Here is an 18,945-nt window from a genome sequence, read left to right on the forward strand (position 1 = left end):
AAGGCAGTACCATAAAGTAAGGATAGCATTTTCAACAAATGGTGCTGGAACAACTGGACATCCACATGCAAAAAAAAAAAAGAATCTAGACACAGACCTGATACTGTTCACAAAAATTAACTTGAAACGGATCACAGACCTAAATGCAAAACTATGGAATTACTAGAAGAGAACAGGAGAAAACATAGATGACCTTGGGTATAGCAATGACTTCTTAGATACAACATTGAAGGCACAATTCATGAAAGAAATAATTGATAAGCTGGACTTCATTAAAGTTCAAAACTTTTGTCTGCAAAAGACAATTCTCACAAGAGAATGAGAAGACAAGCCACAGACTGGGAGAACATATTTGCAAATAACACATCTGATAAAGGAATCCAAAATACACAAAGAACTCTTAAAAGTCAATGATGGGCGAGGCACGGTGGCTCACGCCTGTAATCCCAGCACTTTGGGAGGCTGAGGGGAATGGATCACAAGGTCAAGAGTTCAAGACCAGCCTAGCCAACATAGGGAAACCCTGTCTCTACTAAAAATACAAAAATTAGCCAGGCATGGTGGCACACACCTGTAGTACCAGCTACTTGGGAGGCTGAGGCAGGAGAATCACTTGAATCCAGGAAGCGGAGGTTGTGGTGAGCCGAGATTGTGCCACTGCACTCCAGCCTGGCAATAGAGCGAGATTCCGTCTCAAAAAAAAGAGCAAATGATGTGGCTGGGTGCGGTGGCTCACGCCTCTAATCCTAGCACTTTGGGAGGCCGAGGTGGGCAGATCATTTGAGGTCAGGAGTTCAAGACCAGCCTGGCCAACATGGTGAAACCCCACCTCTACTAAAAATATAAAAAATTAGCTGGGCATGGTAGCCTGTACCTGTAATCCCAACTATTTGCGAAGCTGAGGCAGGAGAATTGCTTGAACGGGGAGGCAGAGGTTGTGGTGAGTCGAGATCATGCCACCTCACTCCAGCCCGGCGACAGAGCAAGACTCTGTCTCAAAAAATAACTAAAATAAAATAAAAATAAATAAAAAATGTCAATGATGAGAAAATGAACAACCCAATATAAAAATGGGCAAAAGACCTGAACAGACATTTTGCCAAGGAAGATATACAGGTGGCAAATAAGCATGTGAAAAGATGCTCCACATCATATGTCATCAAGAAAATGCCAATTAAAACAACAATGAAACATGACTACACACCTATTAGAATGACCAAAATCCAGTGATGTCTCAGTGAAAAAAAAAAAAATTACCAAAATCCAAAACATTGACAACACCAAATATTGGTAACGATGTGGAGCAACAGGAACTCTCATTCATTGCTGGTGGAAATGCAAAATAGTACAGTCACTTTAGAAGACAGTTTGGTAATTTCTTACAAAAGTAAACATTCTCTTACCATATAATCCAGCAATTGCCCTTCTTGGTATTCATATAAATGAATTCAAAACTTGTCTCCACACAAAAACTTGCAAACAGACATTTATCAGCTCTGTTCACAATAGCCAGCATTGGCAGGGACCAGATGTCCTTTTGTAGATGAATGGATAAACTGGTACATCCAGACCATGGAATATTATTTAGCACTAACAAGACATGAGCTGTCAGGCTATGAAAAGACATGGAAGAAACTTAAATGCATATTATTACTAAGTGAAAGAAGCCAATCTGAAAGGTCACATGCTGTATGATTCCAATTATATGACATTCTGAAAAAGACAAATCTATGAAAACAGTAATAAGATTAGGGGTTGCCAAGGAATAGCGGGGAGGGATGACTAGGCAGAAAATTTTTAGGGGAGTCAAACTATTCTGTATGATGGTGGACACATGTCATCATACATTTGGGGAAAGCCACAGAATGTACAACACGAAGACTGAGCTCTAATGTCAACTACAGACTTTGGGTGATAATGATGTATCAATGTAGATCAATTGTAACAAATGTACCACTGTGGAGGAGGATGTCAATAATCGGGGAGGCTGTACATGTGTGGGGACAAGGAACATTTTGTACTTTCTACTCAATTTTGCTGTGAACCTAAAACTGGTCTAGTAAATCAAGTACATTAATTTTTTTTAGAAAAACCTCCCTCTATGATTTTTCTCTCATTATAGTTTTGCCCATTTTTGCTTTATATATTTTAGGATCACATTAATAAGGCCATACGAATTTAGAATTTTTATACCTTCCTGATGAATTAAAACTTTTACCATTATTAACCCTATTTATTTTGGTAATCCTTTTTGCCTTAAATTCTATTTTGTCTCATATTAATATACCTATACTAATGCTTTCTTTTGTTAGTGATTTCCTAACATAGTTTTTCTATTTTTTTAACTTATGTTTTTCTTATGTTTTTGATGTTTCTCTTATCAACAGCATATAAGGTTTTTAAGCTTTATTTTTCTAATAATCTGTGTCATTTAAATGGAATATTTAGTCCATTTACAAATCACTTAATTACTGATATATTTGGGTTTAAGTCTATTTATAATGTGTTTTCTATTTACTTGTGTCTTTTCTCTCTTTTGTTCCCTTCTTTCAGATTATTTTTCACATTTTATCATTCCATTTTCTCCTTGTATTATTTTGGAATTACACACTGTTTCTGTTCTTTTAGTGATTACCCTGGAAATTAAAATATGCATCTTTCAAAAAAAGTATCTTTAATTTCTCAGTAATATTAATCAAGACATTGGAAAGACGTTGAAGCACTTTAACTCCATTTATCCCTTCCTAATTGATATGAAATTGTCTTGTGTTTAAGTGTATGCAATGCACGTGTGTATGAGAGAAAAAAATCATGCCTTTCCAATAACGCAGAAAAAGTGTTTGATAAAATTCAACATCCTTTTATGATAAAAACTCTTAGGAAACTAGAAATTGAATGGATATTCCTTCATGTGATTAAGGGTATACCTGCTCTAATGACTTCAACACTGTACTGAGCCAGTGCCGTAAGACCAAAAAAAGAAAAAATGATATAATGTTCGGTGAATGGAAGAATCAATACTGTTGTCAATTTTCATTAAATTGATTTTTAGAATAAATGCAATCAAAATAAAATGTCATTATGATCATTTAGGAATCTAATACGTTAATTCTAAAAATATATGGACATGCACAAAGCCTAGAAGGGTCAATCACTTCTGAGAAGAAAAACAACTTAGGAGGAGGACTTGCTTTACTTAATATGAAGATGTATTTTGTAGCTACAGTAATCAAACCAGAATAGACATAGAGATCAATGAAGCAGAATAAATCGTCCAGAAATAGGCTGATGCGTATATGGACACTTGACATAGAGCAGTGGAGAAAGAAATAGTGCTGTCAGAACCGTGTCTCCACATGGGGAAAAAATGAAACTGGTCCCTACCTCATGCCATGAACAAAAATCAATTTCAGATACTTTAAAGATTTAACAATGTAAGCAAAATAAGCTGTTAGAAACTAGAGAATATCAGATAAAACCATTATAATCTCAAGAGTAGGGAAAGATTTCCCAACCCACACAGAAAAAAGCACTACCCATAAAGGAGGATATTACTGAACTTGGAACACACTAAAAACTTATGTTCATCAAAAGATACCCTTAAAGTGAAAGGGCAAGTCCCAGAATGGCAGAAGATACGTGTGACATATGTAACTGACCAAAGACTCTTATTCAAAGTACATAAAGTACTCCTATAAATCAATAAGAAAAAGGCAATTCAATAACGATCCAGGCACAAGACTTAAACACACTCTTCACAAATGAGGAATCTCAAATAGCCACTAAGCATATGAAAAGGTACTCAACTTCATTAGTAATCAGAGAAATGCAAAAGAAAATCACAGAGATTCCACTACACACACACCAGACTGGCAGAAATTGAAATATTTGAAAATATCAAGTATTGACAAGAATGTGGAATAACAAGAACTTTCATACACGGCTAATGGGGGCCAACAACAAGAAATGGAATGGTTACTTTTGAGTCTGGCGTTAGGTGGTACAGCTGGAGTTACACCTGCCTGATCATCCAGCAATTCACCTTTTAGGAGCATACCTATGAGCAATGTCTGCAAATGTGCACCAGATGTATGTGGGATTAAACACAGCAGTATCATTGGTAATAACCCAAACTGAAACCTACATATTTGTCAACTTTAGAATGTATACATTTTTTGTAGTCATATAATATTATACAGTAGTGAAAATAAATGAACTACAGCAACGTCCAACTTCATAAACAAATCTCACAAACATGTTGAGGGAAGCCAGATGCAAACTGTATGATTCCATTTCTGTAAACTTCAAAACAAGATAGAGTGAAGCTATGATGCTTAAGAATGCACACCTAGGTAGTAAGATACAAGAAAAAGATTTACCGCCTAAGCCTGGATGGTGATCATTTCTGCTTGGGAGGGTAGACTGTGCTTAGGAAGGGCCCTCCAAGCCACAGTGGAGGGACTACTGAGCTGCAGTTCTATTTTGCAGCCTGATTTATTTTTAGAGAGGTATTCACTTTAGACAAATGCATTCAGCTATATGTGTTTTATTGACTTTTCTGTATGTGCTTTATTTTCACAATAACAAGGGGTTTAAAAAAGATGTAAGGGAACCAAGTCCATCTTATTGCATGGGCATTTTCATGTCTTCGTGTGACACCTGAGGCTGCAGAGGAAAGCAGTTTAGATGGCAATCCGCTGGCAGCAAGGCAGACCCCACGGAGCGGGGAGTTGCCTGATAGCAGCAGCACTGCAATCTGAGATCCCTGTGCTGAGACTCAGCAAAGGTGAGTGGCAGTAGCTGGCTTGGGTCTGCTTTGCTTTGTATTCCTCTGTTCTTTTAATTGAACTACTTCCCTGACCTTTTAAAGTTGTTCTTGCAATAATACATATTATTCAGCTTTCAGATTTACAGCTTTCAATCATCCTTTGAGAATGTCAGGTTAGTTCTAGTTTATTTTAGCTGTTTTCTCTAAACAGGAGGTAAGACAAACTTCTTTGAAATCATGTACTTATCCCATTTGCAAGAAGTCCTTGCCTTTATTAGTAAAGCCTTAATCACTGTCTCTTTGTCAATGTTTTCATTTTCTTTGGAAAACTATGATCAAATTCAATCATTTTGATGTAATTGACTACAACTGCTTTATTAACCGTCATTTACAAAGAAAACTATAGCATTTGGAAAGGCTGAGGTGGGAGGATCACTTGAGCCCACGAGGTCGAGGCTGCAGTGAGCTGTGATAGTGCCACTGCACTCTAGCCTAGGTGACAGAGCCAGACTATCTCAAGAAAAAAAAAAAAGAAAAAAAGAAAAAAATTAAATCAAGCAATTTTACTAAATGTAACAAATCAATTAAACCAGTGAAACTTGCTTGTACATGGGACAGAGCCTCAGTCCTAGCAAGGAAATTGTGTATGAATGTTTTTCTTTACTTTGTTCACAACAGACTTTACACTTAGAATATCAATTTAAAGGTTTTATATAAAACTTTTAAAATATTAAGATTCTGGGGCTCAAAAAGCTCTTTAAGGCCAATTTTAATGAGAGATGATTTGAATGGCTCATGTCTTCCAACATTAAGCAGATGTCCATTTTTCAATGCATATTAATAGAAATTCCAATTAAATGCACCAGCTCTAAAGTGAAATGTTGGTGTGCACTTGAAGCACAGGCAACAGCTGACCTCAGTTCATCATGTTTACCTTGCTGGCTCATCTTTGTGCATGTATAAATTAAGAACAGTTAAAAATGAACTCACCATCCCAGAGAACACATTCACTACCTTCTTTTTTGAAATGGCTTAAATGTGACTTTCAGAAATGTCTATTTAGTAAAAAGTTAAATGTTAGAACATTTTTTCCTTGAAATAACAAGAATGTGTATTTCACACTCACAAAATTTGTTCATAATAGCCACAGGAAAACATTCCCTATGACTATCTCTGTCCAGGGCCTTAAAAGACCTCAAAAACCAAAGTCCATCATATCCCAGGCTTTCCTTATTTTAGGCAAAAATGACAGCTGCCACCTTTTTGAGGCTTTATGCAATTGGTATACCAGTATGTAGGCTCCTTACTAACATAGCTAAAAATCTCCATGAAGCCCAATCTGTAGCTGTCACTCCGGAAAGAAAATCTATGGGTCTAAGTTGTGTTACGTAACCACACCAATTTACCTAACAAACCCATCCTGCCCACTAATAGAAACTTTTTAACAAAAATGGGTTGGGTTTTGTTCTGGGGACTGTAGGCTTTTACTTGGATGACCATGCTCAAGAATTCCAGACACGGCCAGGCACGGTGGCTCACGCCTGTAATCCTAGCACTTTGGGAGGCTGAGGCAGGCAATTACAAGGTCAGGAGATCGAGACCATCCTGGCTAACATGGTGAAACCCCGCCTCTACTAAAAACACAAAAAATTAGCCGGGCCTGGTGGCGGGCGCCTGTAGTCCCAGCTACTCGGGAGGCTGAGGCAGAATGGCGTAAATCCGAGAGGCGGAGCTTGCAGTGAGCCAAGATCGTGCCACTGCACTCCAGCCTGGGCGACAAGAGCGAGACTCCATCTCAAAAAAAAAAAAAAAAAAAAGAATTCCAGACACTTGTCAACACTAAAAATGTTACTCTAAATGATATTTTGAGTTTACAGGAATCATTCATTTGAATTTTTAGGTTTCTTGAATATTACATCAATAAGTAGAGCTCCTTTCCCCCACCACTCATCATAAGGATCCTGCATACTCTGTTCTGCCAAAGATAGCATTTTTTGTTTCTTTCACTATTCAATTACCATCACCATTGACCCACATCTTGTACATTATGAAAAGACTAGAGGAAGGAATATGACGAAAATCACCACACTGCCTGAGCTGTGATTTGGATAATCTGAAATAATAATTTTCACCTAAAGAGCTGGAACTGTGAGGCTGCCAAGACTCTTGGTGTTCAGGGAGTTCATACAGGTGTCCCCATGCTACAAAGGAAGCCAGGCACCACCTAAAGTGCCCAGAAAGGCTTTAAAAGAATGTGATTCCTGGTGCTCTAGTTTCTGAAAGTTCGACGACAGGTTGGTGGACTAGGGCTCTCAGTATCACACACATTGAGTGTGTCATCCTCCCCAATCTACTGTCAGCAGGAGGTGGAGAGACAACAAAGAAATAGGAGCACCTCCCCTACTCCGAACAACTCATTTGTTCCTTGGCTATACATGGGATTATGTAATTCAAATTATACTTAAATGCAATATATAGTAAATATATTTATGTTTTTTGAAAGTCTAGAATAGTCTTTGGCCACATTATGTCTTATATTGAAAAAACATAATTGGTTTATGTTGAAATCACTTAAAGCAAATACTCTTCAGTGGCAAAGGCAAGAATGTTTTCAAGACAATCCACTAGTAATTGCATAGCACAGTGACACAGCCTGTGTCCAAATAATGGTTATATAAGCCAGCCAAGAAATCAACCGACATACATCATTCCTTTTGAGATGACATGACTATACTGTCTAAACTTTAAACAGCATGAAATTCAGAACAAATGTCTGCTATAGGTAGTATCATGTACAGTTCCTCAATTCCTCAGTGTGAAGGGGCAGAGGAAGTGTGGAGGCCGCTAAAACTTGAACCTGCCTCACTGCCTACCACCAGAAACTAAGGCCAATTTCCCGAAGTGAAATCAAATTTTCTGGACTCTGCCTCCTGTCCACAATTCTAAATGATGACAGGCAAACACAACCCAAGAGACCACCAAAAAGTAATCAGCATTCAGGGCCTTGAATTCTGGCAAAAGGAGAATGACAAATCTTCCTAGATTACCCAATTAGGTAAAATGAAATGAAAAAAACCCCACAACGCTTTCTTTTAAAAAGTTACATTATAAAATAAGATCTATAAAAATTACTCCTCCCATTTATCACAAGTCTAGGAGCTACTTGTTATTGCAATTGCTTTTTTTTAGGGGAGTGGGGGGGAAGGGAATTAAAATCCCTTTAGGAGGTTTTTATATGAATGCCCCTACAAAATCCAAAGTAGGGTTACTGTGCCATGTTCCTTGGAAATGGAAAACCCATCCATATTGTTGGCATTTAAACACAGACATAAATGAAAACTGGAATTTCAAAGCAAAGGCCATGGACTTGTACTCCTATAATAAAGAGGAAAATGAAAAGACTAATGTTTATAGGTCTCTGGGTGTAGAACAAGAATTGAAGAGTTCTGACGTACTGGGAAGGGAGAAAAATTCCACATGCAAGACAGACATCCAAAATGGCTCAACATAATTTATTTTTTATGTTAAAATGTACAGAGTTCTTTTGAAAGTACTTGCTAGAAAGGGGAAAAAAAGGTATTACATACAAGGAGAGGAAGGGAGGCCGGCTGGCCCAGGAGCGCGTGACATGGAGAGATACAAAGGCATCTAGGCACCCCTTCCCCTTAGCTTACAAGTCACCATGAACAAAGTACAAAGAGGTTACAAAACAGGAAAAGCAAATATAAACAGACAGGATAGACGTGGCTTCCTTTGTACATGCGGCTTTTAGAGGCATCTGGAGCTCTATTCACACACGCTAGAGATCTCTTTAAAGAGAATTTTTATCTTTCTTAAAATAGTTTTTAATATTCTACAACAAAGATAAAAAATTTTAAAGATGGAATGAAATGAAAAAGCTCTTATTTTAAAAGGCATCAAAGTCACTAACAGTGAGTTTTTAAATTTCTTTTTTAGAAGATTACCCAAGTTATCTTGCTAAAAATACATTTTTTTTAAACAGAAGTGAAAAAATGACAGGTACCAATATTACTGTGTTGGATAATTTCTTTTATAATATAGAAAAGAACTTTTTTTTCTACAATAGTTCTACAGTCACAAAGAGGCTTGTGGAAAAGGGAGCTGCCCGATTGAATTTTTTATAAAGAAACAAACAAAACCAAACACAACCGCAAACCAACAGAAACTGATTTCACGGCCCTCATTTCAACAGCTTCTCCTTCTGCCTTGACCCACCCTCCTCCCAATATACCTCCCTCCCGACCCACCCCGTCCCCACCCCAACCAGGAAGCAATGACACAGCTGAAGATGTAGGGCGATGGCAGCACAGTGCACTTTCTACATAGATGACTGGGAACTGGAATAGTATATACAGAGAAACTGGGTCCTACACAGCCTTGCACATGCTCAGAGCTGAGAGCGGGAAGATGTGGAATTCTGCGTTTCTACCTAGCACGCTTGAGAAAGTCAATTAAAGTGTATTTAAAAAACCAACAAACCTGTGCATTTGAAAAAAGTTAATGCCTAATTAGTACTTTAAAAATTTATCTATATAAAATGTACAAATAAAGGAGAGAATTTAATGCTTACAGATATTTCTCTAAGCAGTACTTCCCCCTTTTGGATATTTGACTGCACATACGAAGTGGTATAATAGTTTCCATCTTCTAATGATGGAATATATATATATATATATATGTGTGTGTGTGTGTGTGTGTGTGTGTGTGTGTGTGTGTGTGTATATATATATATATATATATATTTTTTTTTTTTTTTTTTTTTTTTTTTACCTATCCCTGGAGCAAGTAATAGGAAGAGAATGGGCAAACTGGTTGCACGAGAGAAAAGAGAATGGAGTTGGGAGCAACACATGAACTTGCGTTATAACATTCTGCTGTCCAGCTCTGCCCTGCTGTGCTGGTGGTCGGTCTGTCCCTCTTCTCATTAGCCACTCACAGGAGAGGTGCTTGTGCACTCTGATTCACAGGGGATGAACTCAGGATCTCAAAAGACAAACAAAAACTAGAGGTATGTATCATTTAAATAGCTATGAAACTCACACCGTGATCTCCCTTCTGACACACATCTGTGCCATCTCTTCCAACATAAAATAAACAGTTTCAATGGTTTGTCAGTTATTTTTCAAATCACTAAAATGTACAGTCATCCACCAACAATTTAAGAAAGAACCTAAGAGGCAAATCACTGGGGACTGCTATTTGAGTTTTATCAGTCAAAGGCTCAAGCATCAAGACCCTCAGTTAGCATTTCAAAGTACATACTAGAAACAAGAGGCTGGGTGGCGTGTGTGCGTTATGGCTGATTCACCAGGTGGTAAAAAAACAAGAGGTTAATCTCCTCTTTTTGATTGTTAATTGACCATCTCTATTCCTCCAAAGGCTGGATTTGGATTGCAAACAGCTTTTCTCTGAGATTCTGCTGTTAATTGAGACTTACAGTATTTTTGTGTCTCTGAGTGCTGAGTGGGAATATTTTAAAAAAGAAGAAAAAAATTATATTACACTTGATTCAAGAACAACAAAGATTTCAATGAAGTCCGTCTATAAAGAAACATTCTTGGGGAAGGGTTTCAAGAGGTGTGTGTGTGTGAGGAGTGGAGGGGATTTTAAAAGGAGAAGCATTTTCCTGCCTCACTTTATTAATAATAATAATAATAATATTAACAATAATAATAAGTTTAAGGAGCTTGGGTTGTTCTCCATGTCCCCATCCGAGTCTCCCCTAAGTGCCTCCTGCTGGAATGAAGTAGGAAATGAAACGTTGGGTTTGGAGGAAAGGGTCTGGTTAACCCTTGAGATGCATATAACATTTAAAAATGACAACATTGGGAGCTGCAAACAGTGAGGGGAAACATACATTTTAAAATAAAGATAATTCACTTTTACACAAATTCTGTCCATGTGGTATGTAAAGAAAGTAAGGCTCTTTTTAATTATGAAAAGATTTTGTGCATGTTTCCCCATCCCCAAATCCATTTTTAGATGAGTTCTACTGTAAAATGTTCAAGATTGTGAAGAAAACCAAAACCCAGAACAAAATGAACCCAAAAAAAGAGAAGATCAGGTTTTCTAAAAAATAAAATAAACCAAAGAAAAATTCCTCTAAATCTACAGCAATATTTTAACTGGAAAAAGGTCCATTTTTCTCTGGTTTGTCAGTATAAAAGGTTCCTTTATTTATATATATTTAAGTTTTTGATTGCAAGTTCATCTTGCTCATCTTCTCATGTAAGGGCCGTTGAGTGACTGCTTGGGCACGCCAGCAGCGTTCATGTAGCTGTGATGGGAGGGGCCTGTGTACATCATGTTCCCATGAGGGTTAGGCTGCATAGGCTGCTGGGTATAGGCCTGGCTCCCCATCATTCCCATCTGCATCTGCATAGGATACTGTGCTGTCTGGTTCATGTAGGCAGGGTTACTATGGTAACTGCTGTTCATCATGGGCTGTGTCATTCGATAGCTGTTCATGGCATTCAAGGTGTTCATATTCATGGAATTGACATTATAGGCGGGAGTAGGCATCAGATTAACCCCCATGTTCATGCCACGCTGAACAGCCAGTGTGCGAGGGCCAGCCTGCATGGCAACTGCCGATGGGCTACGGCCATACAGCTGCTGCTGGTGAGCAGCCGCAGAGGGCAGTGGCGCAGACTTGGAGCGGATGGAAATGTGCCCCTTCACTGGCATTTGCCCTTGCAATCTCTGCGTGTGAGGAATGCCAATGTTGGTGGCAGACATGTTGCACTGAAGCAGAGGAGATGTGAGGTTCATGGTAGTGGATGCCAAGTTTGGGGGTGGCGTCATGGTGGCTTGTGCTTGAGGAGTCCCAGCTAAGGGATGAGATGGAGCCAGCTGAGCCAGTCCTGTATTGGACAGAGAAACACTGGTTGCATAGGAAGTCACAGCAGGAGAATGGCTATAAGGCATGGCATGAGGGTCCATAATGGTGTTGGTCAGCTGCTGCAGCTTGGCTAGGCTGAAGGTGGCTGATGGTTGAGAGTAGCTGCCGGCACCAAAATCCCCTGGAATCCTCTCATAGATACTTATGTTCCCAGTGCTTCCAGATTCTGGTATCTCCATGATCATAGGAGCTGGGGTGAAACTGTTATTCATACTACACTGTGACAGCGGGGGCTGCTGCTGGGGAGGGGGTGGGGGTGGAGGCTGCTGGGGCTGAGGCTGCGGCTGCTGCTGCGGCTGCTGCTGGGGTGGTGGAGGCTGTGGTGCTGGTTGTGGCGGCGGCGGCTGTGGCTGCTGTGGAGGCGGTGGTGGCGGCTGCTGCTGCTGGTTACTGGGAGGCCTCTCCACCACGCAGCTCTGAGGTGACTTAATGCTGCAGTTGGCAGCAGGCTGGACGCTGCTCTGCTGCATCATGCTGCAGCTGCTGCCCATGCTGGCCATCTGCTGAGTGACCACACAGCTGCTCTGGGTGAGGCTGCTGGAGGACGACAGCCCACCGTAGGAGCAGCTGCTCTGGGAAGAGCTGTTCCCACAGATGCTGCCGCCCATCGTGGAGTCGTAACTGCTCGGGTTCTCATAGTTTTCAGTGGTGCTCTCAATGCTGCCCAGGTCACTGAAGCCGCTGTCCACCACCTGCTGAGAGTGGTCTGATACGGAAGGCACATCCATCATGGGGCTGGTCTCCATGTTCTGCATAGAGGGCGCGGACAGGGATCCTTGTTCTGGGCTGATCTGGGTGTAGCCACTCTCGAGGGGAGGCACGTTGGGACTGCTGACCGAACGGACTGACTGGCTGGGGTGAGACTGAACAGAGGAGATAGGGCTATTATGTTCTGACGCATGACAGTCTTCAACCATGGACATCTGAGGGTCCTCGTCAGCCTGGGTGTAACTCTGCAGGGTCTGACACGCCGCAAGAGTTTCCTCACAGTCCTGGTAGGCGCCCTCATGCTCACTGCTTTCTTCTTGAGTCAAAGACTGCACTGCCTGTACAGTTTCCAGATCCAGCTCACTATGAGGAATCTCTTCCTCCTCTTTTAATTCGATTAACTCTTCCTTAGTGTGGGAGTCTTCTTCGTGGTCGTCCTCAGACCCAGGCATCTGCTCTGACACCACGGACGTGTCATGGGAAGGCTGCTCCTCTTCGGAATCCAGCTCGGTTTCCTCTTTATCCTTTATCTTTTCCCTACTCTTCTGCATATTAGCATCTAAAAAAGACTCTTGAACACCAGGCTCCTCCTTGACATCTTCCCTCGTGGGCTGTTCCTCTAGCTCCTTTTTCTTTGTGGACTCCAGGTGGCCATCATCCTCATCATCAGCGTCGTGGTCGTCATTCTGGGCAGTCTCTGCAGCTGCATCTTCCTCCTCCTCTGGCTCTGGCTCCTCTAATTCCTGCTGCTCCTCCTCTGACTGCCTCTGCTCCTCTGAGACACGGGGCTTCTCTTCTTCCTCCTCCACCTCAGGCTCCTTGGTTTCGGTCTCAGGACTATTGCTGCTGTCTGCTGGAGAGGCTGCTGGGACTTCACTGCTGGCTGCATCCTCTTCCTCACCCTCTTCAGCCTCTTCTGCCTCTGCTTGCATCTCCTCCTCCTCCTTCCTCTCCTCGGGTAGGGGCATGTCTTCTTTTGGCTCAACAGTTTCTTCACTCTCCTGGATCTTGGGTTTACGTCCAGCTTTAGGAATGGAAACAATGGGCTCAATGACGCATGCTTGAGTAGAAACTGGCATGATTTCCCGACTCAACTTAAATCCTGGTTTTCGACCAGGTCTTTTCTTCCAGTGGATTGGTTTGCGGCTCTTGCCTTTGGGCCATCCCTTTTTCTTTTTCAAAGGTGTGGATGTATCTGGCTCAAGAGGAGAATTCTTCACATCACGTTTTCGCAAAAGAGATACTGGCTTTAAGATAGGAGTGTCTATACAGGAAGGAAGAAAAATAAAGACAGGTTACAAGGTCTTACATTTTCTAGTTCCTTCTTCCAAGACTAGCATATACAATAGAAATGACTTTATTAATCATTACTTTTATAAACTCCTGATTGTCTTCATTTTAAAGTTAAGAACCTAGAGGATAAAACTAATTAGTGACATATTCTAAGTCACACAGTGAATTGGCAGAACTATGAAAGAATCCTGGTCAACATTATGTTATCAGACACTAGTCAGAACCAATTCAAGACTATCATCATCAGCTGCATGGCTGTGGGAAGTTACTCTACACTTCGGTTTCATCATCTGTAAAATGGAGATGAACTTTATAAAGAGGCAAATAAGTAGTAAGCAGTACTTTTATCAAGTTGTCTCTACTAAAAGTTACAAATTAGCTTATTTCCTCTTTTTTTTCTGCTTGTGATTTACTTTATCTCTCGGATTTTCTTAGTTTCCACAAATCATCACTTCAGGTAGTATGATGAGCCAATTACTCTAGGCCATGACTGAGCCATCGTATGTGAACAGTTGTTCAGTTAATGTTGTGTTTGTATGGGAATAGCTGCAAAGCATTTATTTAGTCCTAGACAAAAACTGACATTTAGACTTAGACAAACAAGAAAAAATTAAAGCACCAATTACATTCATTAGAAATAAATTTTATATTATTAGCATTTTAAAAAAACTATGGTAAACTATACGTAACATAAAACTTAAAATTTTAACCATTTATAAGTGTAAGTTCAGTGGCATTAAGTACACTCACATTGCCTATTAATTTTTAAAGAATAAGAATACCAAGACAAGAACATGATGCAGTGGGGGCGCGGCTAAAAAGACACAGTTAGTAGTAGTAACTTGAAAGTCAACAAAGGAAATGGCTGCATCAGCAAAAATCTAAGTCCATGGGAACTTAATCAGGGGTATATTTTAGTGTACAATGATCTAAGACAGAATATAAAGTGCTAAATTTACAAAATAAATTTTTAGTTTCCTAGTTATGTTATTTCAAAACATAGCAAGTTAAACTTTGTAGAATCATTCATGATAGAGCAAAGAACACATTCATCTTATCACTATATTAAAAGTATTTGTTGGCCAGGCAGGGTGGCTCACACCTGTAATCCCAGCACTTTGGGAGTCCAAGGCGGGTGGATCACTTGAGGTCAGGAGTTTGAGACCAGCCTGGCCAACATGGTGAAACCCCGTCTCTACTAAAAATACAAAAATTAGCCAGGCATGGTGGCGTGCACCTATAATCCCAACTACTTGGGATGCTGAGGCACGAGAATCGCTTGAACCCAGAGGTGGAGGTTGCAGTGAGCTGAGACTGTGCCACTGCACTCCCGCCTAGGTGACAGAGGGAGACTCCATCTCAAAAAAATAAAAAATAAAAAATAAAAAAGTATTTGTTATATAGAAAATATGAGAATGGAGAAAATGTAAGTTTATCTTCTAGACTTGAAACTGACTGAATTTTTAAAAGAATTAAAAAGTTCAACCAGTTAATGCATAAAAGCTAAAGGTTTATGTACCAAGACTGGACAAGTAGATTTCTTCATATTTGCCCAACAAAGTAAAAATGCTCATTCTGAGCCCATGCGAGATAAACACACTGCAGATGCAGGCAGCATGAGACACTGGCAAAACTTTAGGCTAGGGTGAAAAAGACTTGTTTCTGACCTGGCTCATACATATGAGACCTAGTTTCAGTGTCTCTAGAGAAGAAATGACAACTAGGCTGCTTTAAAAGTAAATAGTTGGATTTGTATCTATACTATAAAATTTATTTTGAGTTATTGTTACCATTTGTGAGAAATTTACTACTAGTTGGGTAAGACACATTAGAGATACAATTCAGGAAAGACTCCTGAGCAGATCTGACACAAGTTCCGATTTACATGAATCTGCTCTTTCTGGAGAATTGTCTTCTTAGCATTCACTCATTTAACACTACTTACTGAGCGCCTGGCTTAAGCACTCAGCATACAGCAATGAGCAAAACAGACTAGAGAATGCACATTCTAGTGAAGGGTTATTACATCTTCCTGATGCTAAGTCCAACTCTCCCATTAACTAAAGATTCTGATAAAGGCTTAGAAAGGATTGGGCAAAAAAGAACAGTTGCCTAATAGTAAGATATTTTCTGCAGAGGCAAATTAATAGAGGTTCTGAGTTGAAGGGAAAACACATTTAAAAATCAAGATGGATATACTTGATACAACTTTTTAGAGATTGCCAAACGTTCCTTTTCTTGCTTAGTGGGTTGTGTTCATTTTTCAGCCTTTTTACTGAAGGGTCTGTCACTGCTACTGCTGTATATCTGAAGACAATAAACCACAGTAAGTGAGTTCTGTAAAACATACCATCAGCATCATCTGACTCTTCATCTTCTTCTTCATCTTTAGACTTCCTCTTAGAAGAGGACTGACACCTGAGTACATCCTGCGAAGACAAACGACGGAAGTATTCTCTAGGGAAAAGTTCATTTTCATCCTCTTCCTCCTCTTCTTCATCGATCTCAAACGTGGGTTCTAATCTTGGCATTGGCCTCTCGGAGTCAGAATCTTCAAAAGGTTCATCTAACACTTCAGTGGTCTCAGAAATAGTTTCTGTGACTACACTGCTATTGTGGTGTTTGCGCTTTCGGACTCTCCTCCTTCGGTGGAGAAATGGTTTCTGTTTAATAGAGAAAGCAAGTATTTACAGTTATGAACACTATCTTTTCTATTAATAATACGAAAACAGTTTTAAAACCAAATAGAATTAGCACATATAAAATGAGGATGTTGTTTGCCAAAAAATATTTTGAATATTATTTCAAAATACTATAGTAAGATAATACACTTATTATAAATACAAAGGTATTAGGCAATTGAACACAACTTTGTAAAAGAATAGGCAGCCATCTCCAAATAGCAGACATTATAATTCTCTTAATAGTTCAGTTAAATTTAGCACCCTAGAGAGTTGCCCTGTTTTAATACTGAAATGACCCAGAGGCTAATCCCTTAACTTTTCCAACTTAAGAGCAAAAGAGAAATAAAAACACTTTGTCTTATAGCACTACTGTGAAGGTTTGCAGAACTATCAGTAAAGTTGTATGCCATTTTCATGAACTACTCATAAAAAGCTGTGGAATGTAGAAATATGGGGCTGAAATGTATTTACTCAGTGTTAGTGAAATATTTCAAAAGTAAAATAAATCTGTTACTGAAATTTGGGCACACTGAGCACAACTTTGCACTGGACTGACCAAATAGCTAAAATTATACAACTAATATCACAAAATAAGAGATGATGCCCCAGAGATTATCTAATCCAATCCTTTCATTCTATAGATGTCAGAGAGGCTATAGGACTTGCTTAAGTTCACACATCCAGTCAAAGCATTTATTCATTAACTTCAAAATTACTTTGCATGTGAGCTTACTGCCTGTTCTTTTTCTTTTTTTAACATGATTTGTTTTACTTCATAAATTGGCAATACAAGTGCTAGGATGACAAAGATCTATTCTTCATGATCATGCAATGAACAGCAGTTAGTCAATGTTCAACTTTTCTCTACTTCAAACTTAATAGTCCCAATCGAGAATGTTTTCAAATTAGATTAAAAATGGCCCTGGTCCTTGGAGAAAAGGCTGATTCTAGGACAAGGGCATGAAATATACAAGATGAACTTGAAGCATCTTGTAGTGCCAGAAAGGAAATGCTTAAAAACAAACAAAAAGACCCCACAATGACAACAACAGTATATATGTTAAACACAGGAGGCCAGGCGCGGTGGCTCACACCTGTAATCCCAGCACCTTGGAGGCCAAGGCAGGTGGACTGCCCGAGCTCAGGAGTTCAAGACCAGCCTGAGCAACACAGCAAAACCCTGTCTCTATCAAAAGTACAAAAAATTAGCCAGGCGTGATGGAACATGCCTGTAGTCCAAGTTATTCAAGAGGCTGAGGTGGGAGCGTTGCTTGCATCCCAGGAGGTGGAGGTTGCAGTGAGCTGAGATCATGCCGCTGCACTCCAGCCTAGGTGACAGAGTAAGACCCCATCTGGGGAAGGAAAAAAAAAAAAAAAAAAAAGCAGCAGCAGCCCAAGAGGGAAACTGAAAGAAGGAGCTTCTAATGGTCAAAACTGGAACAATCTGAGCAACAAATTTTAAAAAGCAGTAGTATTGGATTATAAACTGAAGTATCACGTAAATATCTGGGCCAATAATGATATAAATAAATGCTTGGATAAATAAACAGATGAAGGAGAAAGGACAAATCTCCCAAGCAGAAATTCAAATAATTTATGCTGAGCCTCCACTCTGAGGGGGTAGAAATCTTAAGTGTGGCTATGCACAGTGACTGCCTTCCAGTAAAGGGAAAAGAAAAGTAGAAACCTGACAAACAATATCTTAAGCCAGGTCATCAAAGTTAACTTCAATAGGGAAAAATCATATTGATAATACCCTTATATTTGATACTTGCTTCTTTTTATTTTTACAGATGGGGTCTTGCTATGTCACGCAGGTTGGACTACAGTGGCTATTTACAGGTACGATCATTGTGCACTACAGCCTCCAGCTCAAGTGATCCTCCCGCCTCAGCCTCCCAAGTAGCTAGGATTACAAGAGTGACCACTATGCCCAGCTTCCCTATACATACTGATAGATATATGCCGACAGGTACCCTTTAATTATGTGATGAGAATGGCACTTTACCTCTATGGTCTTCCTCTCAAGAATATATTACCCCATTCTAATATCATGAGGGATCATCTACAAAATACCTGACCAGTCATTCTCAAAACTATGAAGGCCATCGAAACTAAGGAAATTCTGAGAAACTACCACAGCCAAGAGGAACCTAAAGACACACGACTACTAAATGTAATGCGATATGCTGGGTGGGATCCTGGAACAGAAAAAGGACGTTAGGGAAAACTATGGAAATCTGAATAAAGTATGAACTCTAGTTACTGATGTATCTACACTGGTTCAGTAACTGTGATAGATGTACCACACCAACGCAAGGGATTAATAATAGAGGAAACTGGCTGGGGTATGCGAGAACTCTCTGTACTTTCTTTGCATTAATTCTGTAAATGTAAAACTGCTCTGAAGATATTATTCTTAAAACAAAACAAAACAAAACAAAACAAAACAAAAGATCCTGTCTTGCTTTTTAAGACCCTGTAAGGAAAGGAACGATTGTGCTGCTTTGGCTGGAAGCTGGCTGAGTGGCTCTTCCAGGGAGCGGCCTCGCTTCAGTCTGGCTGCCTCC

General features: G+C 39.7%; 1 protein-coding gene across 6 annotated transcripts in view; it reads right to left on the reverse strand.

Annotated features, from left to right (window-relative positions):
• Positions 1-8,259: 8,259 nt before the first annotated feature.
• KAT6A (lysine acetyltransferase 6A) overlaps positions 8,260-18,945 on the reverse strand; it is a 124,409-nt gene continuing 113,723 nt past the window's right edge. For all 6 annotated transcript variants that reach the window (XM_063607171.1, XM_034966001.3, XM_063607172.1 and 3 more), the window contains 2 exons: positions 16,042-16,354; positions 8,260-13,662 (listed from right to left, as the gene is read on the reverse strand). In XM_063607171.1, coding sequence (XP_063463241.1) covers positions 11,006-13,662; positions 16,042-16,354 — 2,970 coding nt within the window. In that variant the 3' untranslated portion in view covers positions 8,260-11,005. The remainder of the gene's footprint in view (positions 13,663-16,041; positions 16,355-18,945) is intronic.

The sequence above is a fragment of the Pan paniscus genome, chromosome 7 (genome assembly GCF_029289425.2).
Source record: "Pan paniscus chromosome 7, NHGRI_mPanPan1-v2.0_pri, whole genome shotgun sequence".
Taxonomy (NCBI): Eukaryota; Metazoa; Chordata; class Mammalia; order Primates; family Hominidae; genus Pan; species Pan paniscus.